The sequence below is a fragment of the Dendrobates tinctorius genome, unplaced genomic scaffold, assembly GCF_039654945.1.
Source record: "Dendrobates tinctorius isolate UK_male_01 unplaced genomic scaffold, ASM3965494v1 ptg000024l, whole genome shotgun sequence".
Lineage (NCBI taxonomy): Eukaryota > Metazoa > Chordata > Amphibia > Anura > Dendrobatidae > Dendrobates > Dendrobates tinctorius.
Genome location: NW_027361692.1, coordinates 14,083,149 through 14,102,929, shown reverse-complemented (window position 1 = coordinate 14,102,929; position 19,781 = coordinate 14,083,149). Strand labels below are relative to the sequence as shown.

Here is a 19,781-nt window from a genome sequence, read left to right as displayed (position 1 = left end):
GTTAGGAAAGAACACTTGCAAATTACCTTGTTTGCCTCCTCTGATGCATGATGTGCAGAGCCATTCAGGTGGAACAAAACGTACCAGAAAATTGATTTTGCTCTTTCTGTTGCAATCTATTTCTATTGCAGGTAATAGCGCTGACCTTCGGCTAGTACGAACATACATAGAGCTTGGGCTTCCCGGTGGGCGAAAAGATTTCCTTATGTCAGAGAGGAACCAGGTGCAGTGCGAAACATTCATCTTGTTTATGGCTAATTTATATAAGACTCCTCAAACTGCTGAATGTTTTTCTGTTTTTCTTTACCACCTCCACTTCTGTTTGGCCAAATCTAGATAAAGTAGCTACAGGTATAAGAGTAAATGTGTCACCGTGCTAGGAACTAGTAGTGATATACAATAAAATGTAACTACGCTGATCACTCGCACCATAGACCAGTCGCTCGGCGGACGGAGCCACTGATTTCCTATCGAGCCATTACACCACTGTGCATATGTTCCTGATGGAGCCTGGCACTTCAACCCTAGGGTTTTGAGTGATTGGCAGACATTTTTTGGCATTGGACTCCCACTGATATGATATGCAGGTGTTATAAAGGGTTTAAATATATTAAAAGATTACAAAAAATGTAGCTACACTTTTAAAGGGAATCTGTCACTAGGTTTTTGCTACCCGATCTGAGTTCACATGGTGTGAGGGCGAAGACCCTGATTTTCATCTATATGTCACTTACTTGGCTGCGTTATGTAATTTTGATAAGATAACTGTTTTATCAGTTCCTGCTGAGCTCTGTATAACCGCGACTATAACACTGATCGTTAGCCTTCTGTATACACTGTGCATTAGGCAGACGGACAATTTGTGGAGGGGTTATACAGAACTCATGAATATGGAGGACTACCTGGCAGCAGGGTTACTAGTCCTCTAAAGATAATCTCCTGATGATAAAACAGTGATTATTATCAAAATTACTGCAAGCAGCCCTGTAAGTGACACATCACTGAAGCCAGGGTCTCTATCACTACATTATGCTGCCCTCAGATTAGGTGGAAAAAATAGTGACATATTCCTTTTAAAGTAGCTATCCACAATTGTTTGTTTTATGAAAATGAGCCCAAAAATGCTTACTAACTTACTGCTACTATGTTATTCCTCCAGTACTGTTACACAAGTTCTGCACTGGTTTCCTGGCTTCTTCCTGCATGTGACCACTGCAGCCAATCAGTAGTCACTGTGGCCAATGACTGGCTGTAGTTGTCACATGCTATGTAGCCCTTTAAGTCATTTTTTTATAGACTAGCATTTATACGTAAAATATGTATGACAGCCGTACAAATATGTCCATAATCATGATATATAGTAAAAGTTCCAATAAATTGATTTCTCTTCACATCGACGTCAAGATTCCCTTCTGTTGAGAAGAACAGTGCATCTGCTATTCTGCCCAGTGAAAATTCATACAGTTCAGTTGCGATACATTATAAAATATCATAGATATTGTTATTATTATGTCATAGATCCTGTAAAAATGGACACCGTAGTGGCAGTGTGAACAGAGCTCAAACCTTTGGGTAAAAATATATCCAAGCATGATTGTAAGACCCAGAGAAACATCAGTGGAAGGTTCACCCCAAGCTGAAAAGAGAAAATGTACATGAATCTTCTGTTTTCTCTACAGAATGATACATTTGCTGACTTTGATTCAATGACAGATCGTCTCCTAGATGAAATTATACAGTATATCCAGATCTACAATCTAGCCATTTCCAGGATCAGGTAAGAAGCACGTTGTAGTCACGATTATTTGGCAATAATTATGCAACTACAGTTGTGGCCAAAAGTATTGACACCCCTGCAATTCTGTCAGATAATACTCAGTTTCTTCCTGAAAATGATTGCAAACACAAATTCTTTGGTATTATTATCTTCATTTAATTTGTCTTAATTGAAAAAACACAAAAAAGAATGAAGCAAAACATTGATCATTTCACACAAAACTCCAAAAATGGGCCAGACAAAAGTATTGGCACCCTCAGCCTAATACTTGGTTGTACAACCTTTAGCCAAAATAACTGCGACCAACCGCTTCCAGTAACCATCAATGAGTTTCTTACAATGCTCTGCTGGAATTTTAGACCATTCTTCTTTGGCAAACTGCTCCAGGTCCCTGATATTAGAAGGGTGCCTTCTCCAAACTGCCATTTTTAGATCTCTCCACAGGTGTTCTATGGGATTCAGGTCTGGACTCATTGCTGGCCACCTTAGAAGTCTCCAGTGCTTTCTCTCAAACCATGTTATAGTGCTTTTTGAAGTGTGTTTTGGGTCATTGTCCTGCTGGAAGACCCATGACCTCTGAGGGAGACCCAGCTTTCTCACACTGGGCCCTACATTATGCTGCAAAATTTGTTGGTACTCCTCAGACTTCATAATGCCATGCACACAGTCACGCAGTCCAGTGCCAGAGGCAGCAAAGCAACCCCAAAACATCAGGGAACCTCTGCCATGTTTGACTGTAGGGACCGTGTTTTTTTCTTTGAATGCCTCTTTTTTACTCCTGTAAACTCTGTGTTGATGCCTTTGCCCAAAAAGCTCTACTTTTGTCTCGTCTGACCAGAGAACATTCTTCCAAAACGTTTTAGGCTTTTTCAGGTAAGTTTTGGCAAACTCCAGCCAGGCTTTTTTATGTCTCGGGGTAAGAAGTGGGGTCTTCCTGGGTCTCCTACCATACAGTCCCTTTTCATTCAGACGCCGACGGATAGTACGGGTTGACACTGTTGTACCCTCAGACTGCAGGGCAGCTTGAACTTGTTTGGATGTCAGTCGAGGTTCTTTATCCAACATCCACACAATCTTGCTTTGAAATCTCTTGTCAATTTTTCTTTTCCGTCCAAATCTTGGGAGGTTAGCCACAGTGCCATAGGCTTTAAACTTCTTGATGACACTGCGCACGGTAGACACAGGAACATTCAGGTCTTTGGAGATGGACTTGTAGCCTTGAGATTGCTCATGCTTCCTTACAATTTGGTTTCTCAAGTCCTCAGGCAGTTCTTTGGTCTTCTTTCTTTTCTCCATGCTCAATGTGGTACACACAAGGACACAGGACAGAGGTTGAGTCAACTTTAATCCATGTCAACTGGCTGCAAGTGTGATTTAGTTATTGCCAACACCTGTTAGGTGCCACAGGTAAGTTACAGGTGCTGTTATTTACACAAATTAGAGAAGCATCACATGATTTTTTGAACAGTGCCAATACTTTTGTCCACCCTCTTTTTTATGTTTGGTGTGGAATTATATCCAATTTGGCTTTAGGATAATTCTTTTTGTGTTTTTTCATTTAAGACAAATTAAATGAAGATAATAATACCAAAGAATTTGTGTCTGCAATCATTTTCAGGAAGAAACTGATTATTATCTGACAGAATTGCAGGGGTGTCAATACTTTTGGCCACAACTGTATGTTGGATTGCTTGACTTACAGGAAACAGTGGCCATGTGCTGCCAGGCTCACTGACTACAAAGGCTTAGAGGGAACAGTGGCCAAGTACTGCCAGGCTCACTGGCTACAAAGGCTTAGAGGGAACAGTGGCCAGGTACTGCCAGGCTCACTGGCTACAAGAGCTTAGAGGGAACAGTGGCCAGGTACTGCCAGGCTCACTCGCTACAAGAGCTTAGAGGGAACAGTGGCCAAGTACTGCCAGGCTCACAGGCTACAAAGGCTTAGAGGGAACAGTGGCCAGATACTGCCAGGCTCACTGGCTACAAAGGCTTAGAGGGAACAGTGGCCAGGTACTGCCAGGCTCACTGGCTACAAAGGCTTAGAGGGAACAGTGGCCAGGTACTGCCAGGCTCACTGGCTACAAGAGCTTAGAGGGAACAGTGGCCAGGTACTGCCAGGCTCACTGGCTACAAGAGCTTAGAGGGAACAGTGGCCAGGTACTGCCAGGCTCACTGGCTACAAGAGCTTAGAGGGAACAGTGGCCAAGTACTGCCAGGCTCACTGGCTACAAGAGCTTAGAGGGAACAGTGGCCAGGTACTGCCAGGCTCACTGGCTACAAGAGCTTAGAGGGAACAGTGGCCAGGTACTGCCAGGCTCACTGGCTACAAGAGCTTAGAGGGAACAGTGGCCAGGTACTGCCAGGCTCACTGACTACACAGGCATAGAAGGAGCAGTGGCCAGGTACTGCCAGGCTCACTGGCTACAAGAGCTTAGAGGGAACAGTGGCCAGGCTCACTGGCTACACAGGCATAGAGGGAACAGTGGCCAGGTACTGCCAGGCTCACTGGCTACACAGGCATAGAGGGAGCAGTGGCCATGTGCTGCCAGGCTCACTGTCTACAAGAGCTTAGAGGGAACAGTGGCCAGGTACTGCCAGGCTCACTGGCTACAAGAGCTTAGAGGGAGCAGTGGCCATGTGCTGCCAGGCTCACTGGCTACAAAGGCTTAGAGGGAACAGTGGCCATGTGCTGCCAGGCTCACTGGCTAAAAGAGCTTAGAGGGAACAGTGGCCAGGTACTGCCAGGCTCACTGACTACAAAGGCTTAGAGGGAACAGTGGCCAGGTACTGCCAGGCTCACTGACTACACAGGCATAGAAGGAGCAGTGGCCATGTGCTGCCAGGCTCACTGGCTACAAAGGCTTAGAGGGAGCAGTGGCCATGTGCTGCCAGGCTCACTGGATAGAAAGGAATAGAGGGGACAGTGGCCATGTACTGCCAGGCTCACTGGATGGAAAGGCTTAGATGGAAAAATGGACAGGTACCAAGTTCACTTGTATAAAAGCATAGAGGAAACAGTGGCCAGGTGCCATCATGGTCTCTAGCTACAAAGGCTAAGGTTCACATTGCGTTAGGGGCATCCGTTTAACGGATCCGTTAAAGAGATGCGCTAACGCAGATGTCATTTTTGACATCTTTTGTGCACCTAGCGCTAACACATGTTAACATATTGTTACCATGCATTAGTCGTACAGGTCTATGCACAGCGAACGCGTCCGTTCGCTGTGCGTTAGACCCGACGCACCCGAAAATGCTGTGGACCGCGTTCTCGGGTGCGTCACAAAGTAACGCATCATGCATAATTTGGCATGCGTTACTAACATTGCGGCCAATAGGTGCGTTAACGCATCCGTTACATAGCATTAGTGCCGCTGCATAACGGATGCGTTAAATGCAGGGCACATATCTCCGTTTATGATTGGTGGGATTCTGATTTCTATGATCTGAAGCCCCTTTACTGTTTTCCCCTACATTAAGGAACTTGCTGAGGTGCCACTTGCAGGGAAATTGTAAAAGAGGACACAGGTTGTGACATACTTATGATGACATTTAAAAAAAAAAAAATAACTGGACAAGTATGGTTTCTGTGTGTGTAATGATGTTTCCTTTTGTCTAGTTTTATAGGTCACTCCTTAGGAAACCTAATCATCCGGTCGGTTCTTTCAAGACCGAGATTCAAATGCTACCTTGGCAAGCTGCACACTTTCCTCTCGTTATCTGGTCCACATTTAGGTACCTTGTACAACAGCAGTGCCCTTGTTAATACAGGTGAGACTAGACTAGACGAATTATGAAATTTGATAGTATTGAGTTGAGAATTGTACAATTTAGTGATTTTTTTCAAAGAATGTTATGGTGAGACGGCAAGGTGCTGTCCCTCTTGTCCCATTAGCTTACTGTCGCTGATGTATCTTTTTCTGTGCCTGTGAGAAACTCTGTAGTTGCACTGCAACTGCAGTGACTCTGACCACTACTGTTAACTGCTTAAATGCTGTTCTCATTCTCGGACAGCTCTATTTTAGTAGCATGAGCATGGTGGGACACCTATTGCCCTTCACTGCGATGAAATCTTGACGTGCCGATGAGTTGCCATTGCCCTTGGGCCTGTAGAAGGCCAACTTGGTGCCATCTTAATACTACTGTGAACTCCAGATTACTGAAAATATCGTTGACCTATCCCCAAGTTTAGATTGCGCACTGACAAAGGCATAAAACTTAAGTTTTATCTCTTTGGCTACTGTAAACTCCAGTCATATGATGAGCTTCATTAACCCCTCTCTGCCATCTGACGTACTATGCCGTCCATGTGACCCGGCACAATTTCGCCATGCATGGTATAGTACGTCATAGCAATCAGCCGCGCAATTGCTGCTATGGTAACCCGATGTCGTCATGACGACATCCAGGTTACAAGAGCCAAGAAACTTCCTGTCATGCACAGTGCATGTCAGGAAGACTCTCAGGTCAGTGCACTAAGTGCAGTGCTTACAGCTTCTATGGCATGCAGATGTTGCTTCATCTGCATGCTATAGAAGCGATCAGCCTGCAAAAAATGAATGTCCCATAATGGGACAAAGTGTAAAAGTTATAATAAAGTAAAAAAAAAGACTTCTAAATAATATAAATATTTTCAAAAAAATAATAAAAAAAATCAATATTCTATCACTAAATAAGTATTTGAATGAAAAAAATCTAAACAATAAAAGTGTACATATTTGGTATTGCTGTGTCCGTAATGACCCGACCTACTAGTCCCACTAGTTAACCCCTTTAGTAAACACCATAAAAAAAGGCAAATAAACAATTTTACCCTTTAGTAAACATCATAAAAAAGGCAAAGAAACAATGCCTTATCATCATACCGTCGAACAAAAAGTGGAATAACATGTGATGAAAAAGACGGCTATAAATAAACATGGTACCACTGAAAACGTCATCTTATCCCACAAAAAAAACAGCCCCATACAGCTCCATCACCAGAAAAATAAAGTTATGGCTCTCAGAATAAAGCGCTGCAAAAATAATTTTTTTTTATAAAAAATAGTTTTTATTGCATAAAAGCGCCAAAACATAAAAAAATTATATAAATGAGGTATCGCTGTCATCGTACTGACCCAAAGAATAAAACTGCTTTATCAATTTTGCCGCACGCGGAACGGTATAAACTCAGGAGAAATTGCACAACAACTTTTTGTTCATTCTGTCTCCCAAAAATCGGAATAAAAAGTGATAAAAAAAGACAAGTCCCCGAAAATGGTACCAATAAAATCATCAACTCGTCCTGCAAAAAATAAGACCTCACATGACTCTGTGGGTCAAAATTCGGAAAAATTATAGCTCAAAATGTGGTGATGCAAAAACTATTTTTTTCATTAAAAAGCGTCTTTTAGTGTGTGACAGCTGCCAAACATAAAAACCCGCTATAACTCCCCGGCACAAGTAGGGGAGAATGATGAGAGCAGTGTTCAGCACCCGGCGTCGGGGAACAGCGCTTACTGTAACGCTTCTTCCCCGGTGCCAATGTGTGTAACATGGATGACATCCATGTGTATTATGCGTATGCACGTGTGCTGGGTGTTTTGTGGCCCATGCTGACATTAAAAAACGGACATGTCAGTGTGTTTTGCCCACGGACACACGGTCCGTGGAAACGCACTAACATGAGCACAGACCCATTCACTTGAATAGGCAAATAGCGCTCCATTCCTCCCGAATATCTCTGCATGGCTAAGTAGTACTGTACAGCCACATATGGGGTATTGCCACGTTCAGTAGAAATTGTGGGACAAATTGTGTTGCCATCTTTACCCACTTCTTGTGTGAAAATGTAAAATATTTAGTTAAAACAAAATTTTGGTGGTAAAAATGTAGTTATTTTGTCCTCGCTGCCCAATGGTATAAAATTCTGTGGCAATAGCTGAATTCATTGAGAGGTATAGTTTGTAAAATGGGGTCACTTATGGGGGTTCGGCTGTTTTGGCACCTCATGGGCTCTCCCAGTGGGTCATGGCACCTGCAAACCATAACAGTAAAATCTGGTGCTCCTTCCCTTCTGAGCTCTGCCATGTGCCCAAACAGTGGTTTACCCCCCACAAGTGGGGTGTCAGCATACTCAGGACAAATTGCACAATAACTCTTGGGGTCCAAATTCTCCCGTTACGCTTGGGAAAATAAAAAATTGGGGGCCAAAAGATCATTTTTGTGGAAAAAATGTTTTTTATTTTTACGGCTTTATGCTATAACCTTCTGTGAAGCACTTGGGGGTTCAATGTGCTCACCACACATCTAGACATGTTTCTTAGGAGGTCTAGTTTCCAAAATGGGGTCACTTGTGTGGGGTTTCCACTGTTTAGTCACGTCAGGGGCTCTTCAAATGCAACATGGTGTCCGATCTTTATTTCAGCCATTTTTGCGTTGAAAAAATAAAACGGCCCTCCTTCCCTTCTGAGCTCTGCCATTCGCCCAAACAGTGGTTTACTTGCATATATGGGGTATCGGCGTACTCAGGAGAAATTGCACAACAAGTTTTGGGTCCAATTTCTCCTGTTACCCTTCGTAAAATAAAAAAAAATTGGATCTGAATTAAATTTTTGTGAAAAAAAGTTAAATGTTCATTTTTTTTAAACATTCCAAAAAATTCCTGTGAAGCACCTGAAGGGTTAATAAACTTCTTGAATGTGGTTTTGAGCACCTTGAGGGGTGCAGTTTTTAGAATGGTGTCACTTTTGGGTATTTACTATCACATAGACCCCTCAAAGTGACTTCAAATGTGATGTGGTCATTAAAAAAAAAAATGGTGTTGTAAAAATGAGAAATCGCTGGTAAACAATCCCTTATAACTTCCTAACAAAAAAAAATTTGGGTTCCAAAATTGTGCTGATGTAAAGTAAACATGTGGGAAATGTTACTTATTAAGGCTGGTTTCACATTCGCGCTTTTTAAGCGCACGTACGGCCGGGGGTAGCTCCGCCCCCGAGCCGGCTCTCTGCCCGGCGTGCCCGCCCCTTCCTTGTAGCGCCGCCTCCTAGCGCACAGCGGCGCCTGCGATCGGCGCACCCTATCTTTAGCATAGGGTGCGCAGATCGTGCGCAGGCCGTGCGCTAGTTGCGCTTTGACCTGCGCTGCGCACTTTTGACGGTGCGCCGTGCGCGCCAAAATCCGAAAAGTTTGATTTTGGCGCGCACGGCGCACCGTCAAAAGTGCGCAGCGCAGGTCAAAGCGCAACTAGCGCACGGCCTGCGCACGATCTGCGCTCCCTATGCTAAAGATAGGGTGCGCCGATCGCAGGCGCCGCTGTGCGCTAGGAGGCGGCGCTACAAGGAAGGGGCGGGCACGCCGGGCAGAGAGCCGGCTCGGGGGCGGAGCTACCCCCGGCCGTGCGTGCGCTTAAAAAGCGCGAATGTGAAACCAGCCTAAGTGTTTTGTGTGCCATATCTCTGTGGTTTAAGGGCATGAAAATTCAAAGTTGGAAAATTGCAAAATTTTCAAAAATGTCACCAAATTTCCATTTTTTGCACAAATAAACGCAAGTCTTATCAAATAAATTTTACCACTAACATGAAGTACAATATGTCACAAGAAAACTGTCAGAATCACTGGGATTCATGGAAGCGTTCCACAGTTATTACCTTATAAAGGGACAGTGGTCAGAATTGTAAAAATTGGCCCGGTCATTAACATGCAAAGCACTCTTGTGGGTAAATGGGTTAAAGACCTTATTTATCACTATATACTACAATACTAAAGTTTTTCATTATATAGAACAAGTGATCAAATAAAATTATGTAACCCATAGGGTAGACGCAGTGAGGAAAAAAAAAATAGATGAACTTCAACATTTCCATTTTTTAGTTTCCACACTTTCCCCAAAAATCCAATAAAAATGCCTTATGCAACCCTAAAATTTTGCCCTCAATGTCAGTTTGTTACTCAAAAAACAAGTCTTGAACAGATAAATAAAAAAAGTTATGGGTTATCGAAAATGGTGACTCAGACCCAATTTTTTTTTTATAATTTTTTTCCCCTTTAAAGTTCAGAATTTTTTTCACCGCTTAAATAATAAAATGAGTGTATAAGTTTAGTATTGCCATAGTCATACTAACTTGAAGAATCATGATGCCAAGTTATTTTTACCACATTGGTAACACAGTAAAAACCAAACCCAAAACCCTGGCGGAGTCTTTTTTAACCCATGTTTCAGTATATTGTATGGTAAAATGAATGGTGTCCTTCAAAACTACAATTTTGTCTCTCAAAAAACAGGCGCTCATACAGCTGTCAGTGGAAGAATAAAAAATTATAATAAAGAATGGAGAGAAAAATATGAAATCACAAAAACCAATGTTTGGTAGACATTAATGTGGTATACAGCGGGTGAAATCAGTGTTGAACACGTCACAAACTTTCTTAGTAAATATTTCTAAAGGTGCTATTGACATGAATGAAATTCTCACCAGATGTCAGTAACAACCCATTCAACCAACACAGGCAAAGAAATCAAACCATAGATATCCATATATTATGTGCAATGAGAAATTAAACAGTGAAAAAGTATTGAACATATGAAGAGAGGTACAAAAAGCCATGGAAAGTCGTGACACTAGCTGAAATCTATCAGTATTTAGAAGACAATCCTGTCACTTAGTGAAAAATATCAGCTGGTTCAACTGATAGCTTGTAAAAAGGTATCTCATTATTACCAAGATGCCACACAAGAAACATCTCATGATGGGTAAAACCAGTGAGGTGTCTCAAGACTTTTGCAACCTTATTGTTGTAACATACTGAAGGCCAAGGACCAGCTGGGGAGAGCCACAGAAAAACCTGGAATCAGCAGGTCAAAGATGAAAGAAAACAATACGTAATTCACTCAACTTTCAATGGCCTGTATGCACGCTGACAACACAAGACTCGATTTCTGAACAAAAAGCATGTTCAATCCCGTTTCCAGTTTATTCAACACAAACCTGTGAAATACTAGTAGAATATAGTCTTGTTTTATGAGACCAAAATTGAACTATTTGGATGCTATAATACTCGCCACGTTAAAACACCATACCAACTGAAGTTTGGAGGTGGGAATATCATGGTGTGAGGCTGTTTTTCAACACACGGCACATGTAAAATTCATTTAATTGATGGAAGGATTAATGTACAAATGCACCGAGACATTCTTGATAAAAATTTGCTGCCATGGATAATGAAGATGAAATGAGGGTGGACATTTCAGCAAGACAATGATCCCAAACACACAGCCAAGAAACTGCCAATTGGTTTTAGAGAAAGAAAATAAAGCTGCTTCAGCCAATCACCTGACCTGAATCCAATAGAAAATTTATGGAAGGAACTAAAACGCATAGAATGATTCTACAAAACCTTCAGGATTTGAAGAGTGTGTGGAAGAATGGGCCAAAATCACACCTGAGCAATGCTTGCGACTAGTTTCTCCATACAGGAGGCATCTTGAAGCAGTCCTCACCAACAAAGTCTTTTGTATGAAGTATTAAATAAATTTCACTAAGCATGATTCAATACTTTTGCCCTGTGTCATTTCTCATTATTACGCATAATTTAATTTATCAACATTTATGGTTTGATTTCTTTATCTGTGTGGATGGAATGGGTTGTTACCGACATCTGGTGATAGTTTCATGTCAATGGTACCTTTAGAAATATATTTACTTAGGAAATTGGTGATGTTTTCTATACTTATTTCACCTGCTGTATATGAGGGTCTTAAAATCCATCTGTCTATACATTTTATCTATGGATTCAATTTAATATTGTTACTAAAAACTATTACGCCAAGATGAGACACTTTCTTATTTATTTTGTTTCCAGGATTATGGTTCATGCAGAAGTGGAAAAAGTCAGGATCACTTTTACAACTAACTTGTAGAGACCACTCTGATCCTCGTCAGACCTTTCTGTACAAGCTTAGCAAGAAACCAGGTACAAAGTGTGCAGAAAATGTTCCTGTTTCCTGATCGTCTTGGGTGCTATGGTTATAAAATGAAATATATATCAATCCAACTTCAGAAAGAATATCAAGAATGCAGATTATTATTAGGCTCAAGTGGTGATATATGAAGCTGGTGACATAAGGGCCCAAAAGAAGAACTGAAGAGTTTCTCTGTTCTGAAGTCCTATATATGGACAGCATGATAAATGATGGATCTGTCATATAATAGCGCCAGACACCCAGTTTTTAATGTGACATCCAGCGTTTCAACTCCCTGCAGTGAGCCAATAGGGAAGATACACATCTTTCCTAATAATTAATTGGCTATAGAACATGGTGCCACGTATGGAATGGACTCCTTATAATACATTACAAACAGTGGGGAAAATAAGTATTTGATACACTGCCCATTTTGCAAGTTTTCCTACCTACAAAGAATGAAGAGGTCTGTAATTTTTATCGTATATACAATTCAACTGTGAGAGACAGAATCTCATGTGGAGTTGGTGCTGTTACACTTGATGGCACTGCTTTAGGCAAAGGATCAGCTGTGTAATTTCCCATTTTAGTGCAGCAGTGTTGCAGATATCCATCTTCCTCCTCTATAGGAATTCTGATGCATATTCTACATATTAGTTTGAGTTTTAAGCAATGATTAATATGCTATCTTTTACAGTAGTTCTCTTTTTCAATCATTGATGCTTTTGCTTACCTCTTTGATTTTTCGATTTTGTGTTGTCTTTTTTTAGGGCTGGAATACTTCAGAAATGTGGTTCTAGTCAGTTCTTTACAGGATCGATATGTACCTTACCACTCGGCTCGTATTGAAATGTGCAAAACGGCCCTTAAGGACAAACAGTCAGGTGTGTAATTCTCAAGAAAGCTTAAAATTCATTGTGGCTACCAAAGGCTAGGTGCTCAATGGACAGTGGCGGCACGAAACTTAAAAATGTAGGTAGGTCACTAAAGAGTCGCTGACCTGTCATAGAAACATAACAGGTAGATGGACGGGCTGGGGGAGAAAGAGAAGACACTACCCCAAGACGAAAATTAAAAATCCTGATTAACCACTTCACAATCGATGACATATAGGTGCATCATCGGTCGTATTACTGCCTTCAATGTGAGTTTCGGCGCTGATCTTTTCCGTGCACATGACAGCTGATCTGGTCTGCTGTCATGTGCATCTAAGAACCACAGGGGGATTCATGATCCACCCGTGGCTGTTAACAAGTTAAATGCCGCTGTCAATCTCGGACTTAAAGGGGTTGTCCACTACTTTAAAATAACCCCCCAATGTATCCCCCCAGGGCCCCTAATGATTTTCTAAATACCTCATGTTGCCTATACTGCCTGTGAGTGGTGCTATCCGTGGCCGCTCACAGGCAGCACATGACCCAGCACTGACGTCACGACAAGTGAGGCATGACTCAGCGCAGGGTCCCCGCCGTGGCTGCTGGGTTGTGGGCAGGGTTACCCCCCCCCCCCCCCGCATCACACCCAGCATCCATCGTGCGCTTTCTCAATGAATGGGCACACGGTGGATACCAGGTGTGATGCAGGGGTATATCCCCGCCCACAGCCTGGCAGCCAGTGTGGAAGGAGGAAGAGGGACCCCCGGCTGCTGCCAGCACTTGACGGGACGTCAGCGGAAGCAAGAGCCGGCTGCAGCCGGGGGTCACTGTGATATGGGCATGAGATTCGCCCTATACCCTTCTTCTGTGCAACTTTTTCACAATTATAAGTAGAGAGGTAAATGCATCCCATGAGAACATAGCTTTACGTGTGCTTTATTCCTGCTCCATCTGACTTTTTTTTTTTACTTTCTGACTAGTCCTGTTTGTGTCTTCCAGGACCAGTGTATGCTGAAATGATCCAAAACATCCTTTTACCTGTTCTGCAGAATAAGGACTGCAATCTAGTGCGATACGATGTGATTCACGCGTTACCTAACACGGCAAACTCTCTCATCGGACGAGCAGCCCACATTGCGGTTCTGGATTCTGAGGTCTTTCTGGAGAAGTTCTTTCTGGTTGCTGGCCTCAGATATTTCCAGTAGAGAGAGGACATTGCCCGACATATATATAATACCTCATTGACAAGAAATCTCAAATGATGTGGTAATTAAGTGTTAGCTGCCATTGTATTGTGAGCTGTATTTATGTTTTTGGTTTTCATTTTTTTTCTTCTAGGTTTTTTCCCCCCTTTTACTGGAAAATAATTTATATCATCCAATTTGTGAATAAAGATACTGTGTAGATTTGTTATTTATATTTATGGAAAAACTTGCCACCTTCTCGGATTCCTGGGGTTTAATTCCTTTTTTCCCAACTTGGATTATAATGAAATTTGTAAATCTTCTTATTCCCTGTTTTTTATGGATCCTTCATGCTGTTTTGTCCACACCATTATCTCGGTCTGCTGTTTCTAGCAGTATAGTTAGAATGTTGCTTAGTTGAAGACCCTGACAAGTTTGCTAACAAGATGGTTGAGGTCAGCTGGACTGACCTTGTCATAACATATAATGTTGTACATCATTTTCTCCTGCAGTCATGGAATACTGGTTCAAAAGTTTATGGTCTTAAATGATTTCTTTTCTTGTGGTCTACACATTGATTTTCTGTAGGTAAAGTTTCTGGTTGCTTTGAGTACATGATACAGATCTGGTTGATGAAGACCACTGACTGAGCCACCGTCAATACTGTTCCGCTTCTACCAGTGTGATAGTGTAGAGTGACCCTTTATGTACCAAAGTACTTGCTTGCTCTGTAAATAAGGCTTTAAAGACTAGTAATGTTGACCCTTGCATGATTCATGATACCATTTACCTGAGGACATGCTCTACTGAAGACCCTCTTCAGTGATGACATTGAAAATGATAGCTTTTTTTAAAAGGATCATCCCAACTCTTGACTTGCAGTTTCCAAAAATATTTTTACCCTGCTTAAAATACCAGTTTGAGTGCACTTTTCCTCATATGCCGCTCCTCTGTTATTCCACTTAGAACATTTTAATAAGTTGGCAAATGGGTGTCATCATTCCCCGTCACAGGGTGTATCGCTAATATGATTGGACAGTATCAAACTTGGCACGGACACATCCACCAACTGCTTACACCCCATACATTTCTAGTAGAAATAACATGATCTAGAATTCCTTAGTCCTGAAGAATACATGGATTTACTTAAAAAGACATAGGATGAGAGGTGGCACTAATTCAGTGATTATTTTACATCTGTTAGACTTGCTTATATAATTTTTCCACCTGTAAAGAATATAGTACAAAACTTGTCAGCTTCTAATTTAGCTTGTATAATGATGCTACCATTGTAGTGAACAGGAAATAAAGGGGTGTGCTCATCTTCTTTCTTCTGGAGCGCCCTGGTCCTCTGCCTCCCAGTTTCCTGCCTTCTGTGGGCGGTGCACTCCTGAAGATTGACGGTTAAGACGAGAGTCACAGTCGTGCCACTGGTCTGAACTGTGCACTCGGTCTGTAGCATGAGAGTAGTGGTGGAACGCTGAAGCGGGCCAGATCTGTAGATTTAGCAGTGAGTGAAGGGGGGGGGGGCTGTCTGCTGCTTATTTCTATAGCTAAGCCATGCTCCTTCTACATAACGATGATGATGATGTAAGAAAGAGACTGGTTTAGCTATTGAAGAAGTCTGCCAGACCCCTGACTCACAGCCACACTATCAAGTATCAAGCACAGGAAGCCAACCTGCTGGGAATGGGGGGCGCCTCGCCCAGTATAACTATATTAGTTATATAAATTAGCTTTTAAGGCATGTATGGGCACAGAAAATTGGGATTCGCTCTAGTGTTTCCGTGAAGACTGAGCTGAGAAATAATTGCTACAGTGTGTATTTTGAAGTGATATCACATAAGTAGGATTATCCCACACCTCCAATTTATGCCATCATTACTTCTGGTGGAAATTGACATTCTCTGTGCATTTCTTATTAGTGGTTTGAGATGTTGCATCAGCTGAGTACAGTAATAATATAGTTGGAATTGTCCTTCCTGACTGTAGTGTGGTACTGGCAGGCGCCTCTATATCATTCCCCGAAATGTTGTGGACATTTCCATTCTTTAGAGCTAGTGAATATTTCCTTTTTACCCACTACAGTTCATTATGTGTCTTATTTTCATGCATTTGGCGTTTTTGGTACATTTATTTTTGCTATACAATCTATTTCTAGGCCGAGCACTGGTCCTGATATTAAAGAAGTCCTCTGACCGATGCCTTTTATAGTGTTTTTTTCAAGTAAAATTAAATAAATTGTTTTTGAACCTAAAACTAGAAACGCTGGTTGCTGCATTCTCGTGACATGCAGAAGTGATCACTGTCATATCCTTGTCTTGTAAGACATGTTTCTCCTTTGTGTGTTTTTATAATTGGGGTAAATGTTGGCTCTTTAGGATGCACTATGCTTCCACATCGGTTTTTGGTGTTATAGGACAGCCGGAAACACTCAATAACTGCCTCCTTTGAAGACTGTGTAGACAGCACTTACACTTTCAGTACTGGAACTTTAGACATTTTTGTTTTCCTTCTGATTTCTGCCTTTGTTGACCATCAGACGGCCAATTCCTCATCTTTACCATCCAGAAGATGAACGTTACCGCAATACTCTTATGGGCCCGTCCGGCACCAGTTGTATGACTCCTGTGGCATTGTAAATACTAAGAATCTGCAGAACAATAATGTTGGGTGACTTGGATAAAATGTCTTTTTTTCATATTGAAGAATGTTATCGGTCTGTTGACTTACTATTGGTGCTTAATAGCATTGGAGAACAATATTTTCATGCTAGTGTTTTGGGAATTAATGCACTGAGGATGGGAACTGTGTACTTAGGAATTGTAATTATGGGACTTTTTGTCTAAATATGAATATGTGTACTAAAATTCATGCATGTGTAGGAGTATTGTTCTGTTCCCCAGCATCGTTTTAATGGATACACCCATTACTAAAACTGTTGCTTTTTGTCCATTTTTTTTTTTTTAAAGTATTTTTACATTCTTCTTTCTAAAGAAAACTGAAACGTGCACACACCAAATCACCATGATATGATTTGATCAAATCCAGCACGGATCCGAAGGAACAAGGAAGATTCCATCTGCAGACTAACCTTACAACCATTTGCCAAAGGCTTTAACAATAAGGAATAGGAACAATAGAAAGTTGCTGCAATTACAAATGTTTAACAATGCGTGTTCGAACCCTTTACCTTTTCTGTATGCAGGTCTCACGAAGGGGAGACTTAGTATATGATCTAGAAGCTGCAGATTTTAGCACATTTCTCATGTGGGAGCGGTGGACATTTCTGCCATTGTCTAATTTGTGTTTAACATTGTTTTGTAATTTAATTGCATTTGTATGTTTTTGGGGTTTTTTTTTTTTTTTTTTTCAATTTTGTAGCTGATTTTTTGAAATTGAGCATAGCGGTATAATCCTTTTATGGTTTACTGTGATCAAAAAAGTGAAATTATTTGTTTTAACATCCTACTAGAGATTTGATCATCCCAATAAAATACTTCACTCTTTTTTATCTACGTTATTGTTTTTATTACCGCGTCTGACATTTGTGTAAAAATACAATCTGAATACAAATTTGACGGACTAAGTTGTTCAGATGAAGTTCCACTGAAATAGGGGTTGTCCAATACTAAACATCCCTTTTTAGAATGCCTCCAATTAGCTGAATAAATTAACAAAAATGACTGCACCAGTCCCGGGTGGTAAGTATACTTTTTTTTTTCTTATTTTATAAAACACACTGGGTCATTCAAAATGGATTGGTTGTTGATTTTATTTTTAAATTTATCATATCATTATTAGATCTATACTTAAAAACATCCTAGAATCTTGCACTTTAATATTAAGGTAAACTCATGTAGAGATCACTTTTCAGCAGTGATCTTATTATCCTCACAGACATAATAATAAATGGTATCAATTATATGTAGATATCAAAGCTGATAATCACAATAGATGATATTCATAGCTCGCTTTCACTTGGCACAATGCCTTATGTACAGGTCACAGAGCTCGTCTAGAAAACTTTTGCATACAAGTCAATAAACCTCTCCAATCTATTCTATTCTCTGATCCATGTGGCTGTAAAGCATATGTCTAAATGCTGTTAACTGCAGTAAAGGAATGATGCCTGCACCATAATCATGCACAGAAGATAAAAAATACAATAAAATAAGCATAGTTTTTCTGTACAAACTTCATTCACATTGTATGGAGCTATACAATTCCGATGTACTGCTGCTCCTTATGGTTTATTAGCTGAATGTAAGTGCTGGTATTAAATATTTTTTTCATCTCCTTTAAGGTGTAAGGGAATTCTACTGTAGGACAACATACATAGGCAAGTGTTGTCAGTTAAGTCTATGATCATGGCCATTGATATCACAGAAGAATATGTTTCTTTACTTTATCTTGAAATTACATTAATTTATAAGGTGAAGAAAGGGCTAATGATAAAGGTTTGAAAGCACTCAGACATTTCTCTATAAATTCCACCACAGTGACTTCTTTTTTTTTTTTGTTCCAATTTTTATTTAAATTTCCAAATTTCCAGAAGAAAAACAAAAGTAGACATACAGTATACAAATGACAAAGAACAATTGTTGGATTATGGCCAAAATATTGTGCAAATATGGTATAAATGATCTGTAAACTTAAATACGTTCACTTTAAATATAATAATCTGCCAGACCAGAATTCTAACTTAGACAGCAGTAAATTCCATACTGAAAAGAAATTACTATATAGTAGGCATAAACGAAGGGAAGAGGGTGGGGGGAGACGAAGGTCAGGGAAGGGCTTCTGGCTGGTATTAGAGCAGGAACCTTGTAGGAATGATCCTACACGGAAGGATCCTAGTAATGAACTACCCTCCAAAAGACTGCAATAATACCTGAGTGAGGATGGACACTTAATAACTATTTGAAATAGGAGTACCAAATTTAGAGGAGGCCCACACCTCCCATGACTTACTGACTGTAGATCGGGAGGAGGAATTCAAGTCTAGATAATATTCGTGGTGAAAATGAATATTTATTTTGTTGTGTAGTAAATTTAAAGAGGGTGACTTCCACAAAGCTGCAATACTTTGTCTGTCAGCAGTATACAAGGATACAATTCACACCTTCACGAGATGGACTCCAGATGACTATGAACATCATTCCCACTGCCTCTCCATTTGTAAGAAAATGCTAATTTGATTTCCTTGACTTATCTTTAGGAGGCATCACACATTCCACCTCATGAATAGAGTTGAGCGATACCGTCCGCTACTTCAAAGTATCGGATCGGAATGGATCGGCCGATCTTAAAAAAAAGTATCGGTATCGCCGATTCCGATACCGGAAGTCCCATTCAAGTCTATGGGACTTCCGGTATCGGAATAAGAAAAATCCTGTTTTTCCCTTGTACAGCCTCTCTGGGGTCTGTACGGGCCTTTCGGGGGGCTGTGCCGGCCTGCCAGGGGGTCTGTGCAGGCTCCGGTGGTCTGTGCCGGCCTGCCGGGGGGCTGTGCCGGCCTGCCAGGGGGGCTGTGCCGGCCTGCCAGGGGGGCTGTGCAGGCTCCGGTGGGCTGTGCCGGCCTGCCGGGGGGCTGTGCCGGCCTGCCAGGGGGGCTGTGCAGGCTCCGGTGGGCTGTGCCGGCCTGCCGGGGGGCTGTGCAGGCTTCGGGGGTCTGTGCAGGCATCGTCCGATGGGACTACAAGTCCCATCGGGCGATGCCTGCTACCATGACAGTGATTGACACATTAGCCAATGATGGGACAGTAGTAGTCCCATCATCCGGCTAATGTGTTGAATGTAAAAAAAAAAAAAAAAAAATTACATGCTACATACATACAACATGCATACTACATACATGCTACATTCATACTACATACATGCTACATTCATACTACATATATACTACATGCAACATACATACTACATACATACTACATGCAACATACATACTACATATATACTACATGCATGCAACATGCATACTACATATATACTACATGCTA

The 19,781-nt window shown here is 41.3% G+C and overlaps 1 protein-coding gene across 5 annotated transcripts in view; it reads left to right on the top strand.

The window, feature by feature from the left end:
* The window catches only part of FAM135A (family with sequence similarity 135 member A), a 159,938-nt gene extending 142,653 nt beyond the window's left edge, over positions 1-17,285 (top strand). For all 5 annotated transcript variants that reach the window (XM_073569383.1, XM_073569384.1, XM_073569380.1 and 2 more), the window contains 6 exons: positions 132-223; positions 1,680-1,777; positions 5,394-5,545; positions 11,618-11,728; positions 12,488-12,601; positions 13,592-17,285. In XM_073569383.1, the coding sequence (XP_073425484.1) occupies positions 132-223; positions 1,680-1,777; positions 5,394-5,545; positions 11,618-11,728; positions 12,488-12,601; positions 13,592-13,797 (773 nt within the window). In that variant the 3' untranslated portion in view covers positions 13,798-17,285. The remainder of the gene's footprint in view (positions 1-131; positions 224-1,679; positions 1,778-5,393; positions 5,546-11,617; positions 11,729-12,487; positions 12,602-13,591) is intronic.
* The last annotated feature ends 2,496 nt before the right edge of the window (positions 17,286-19,781 follow it).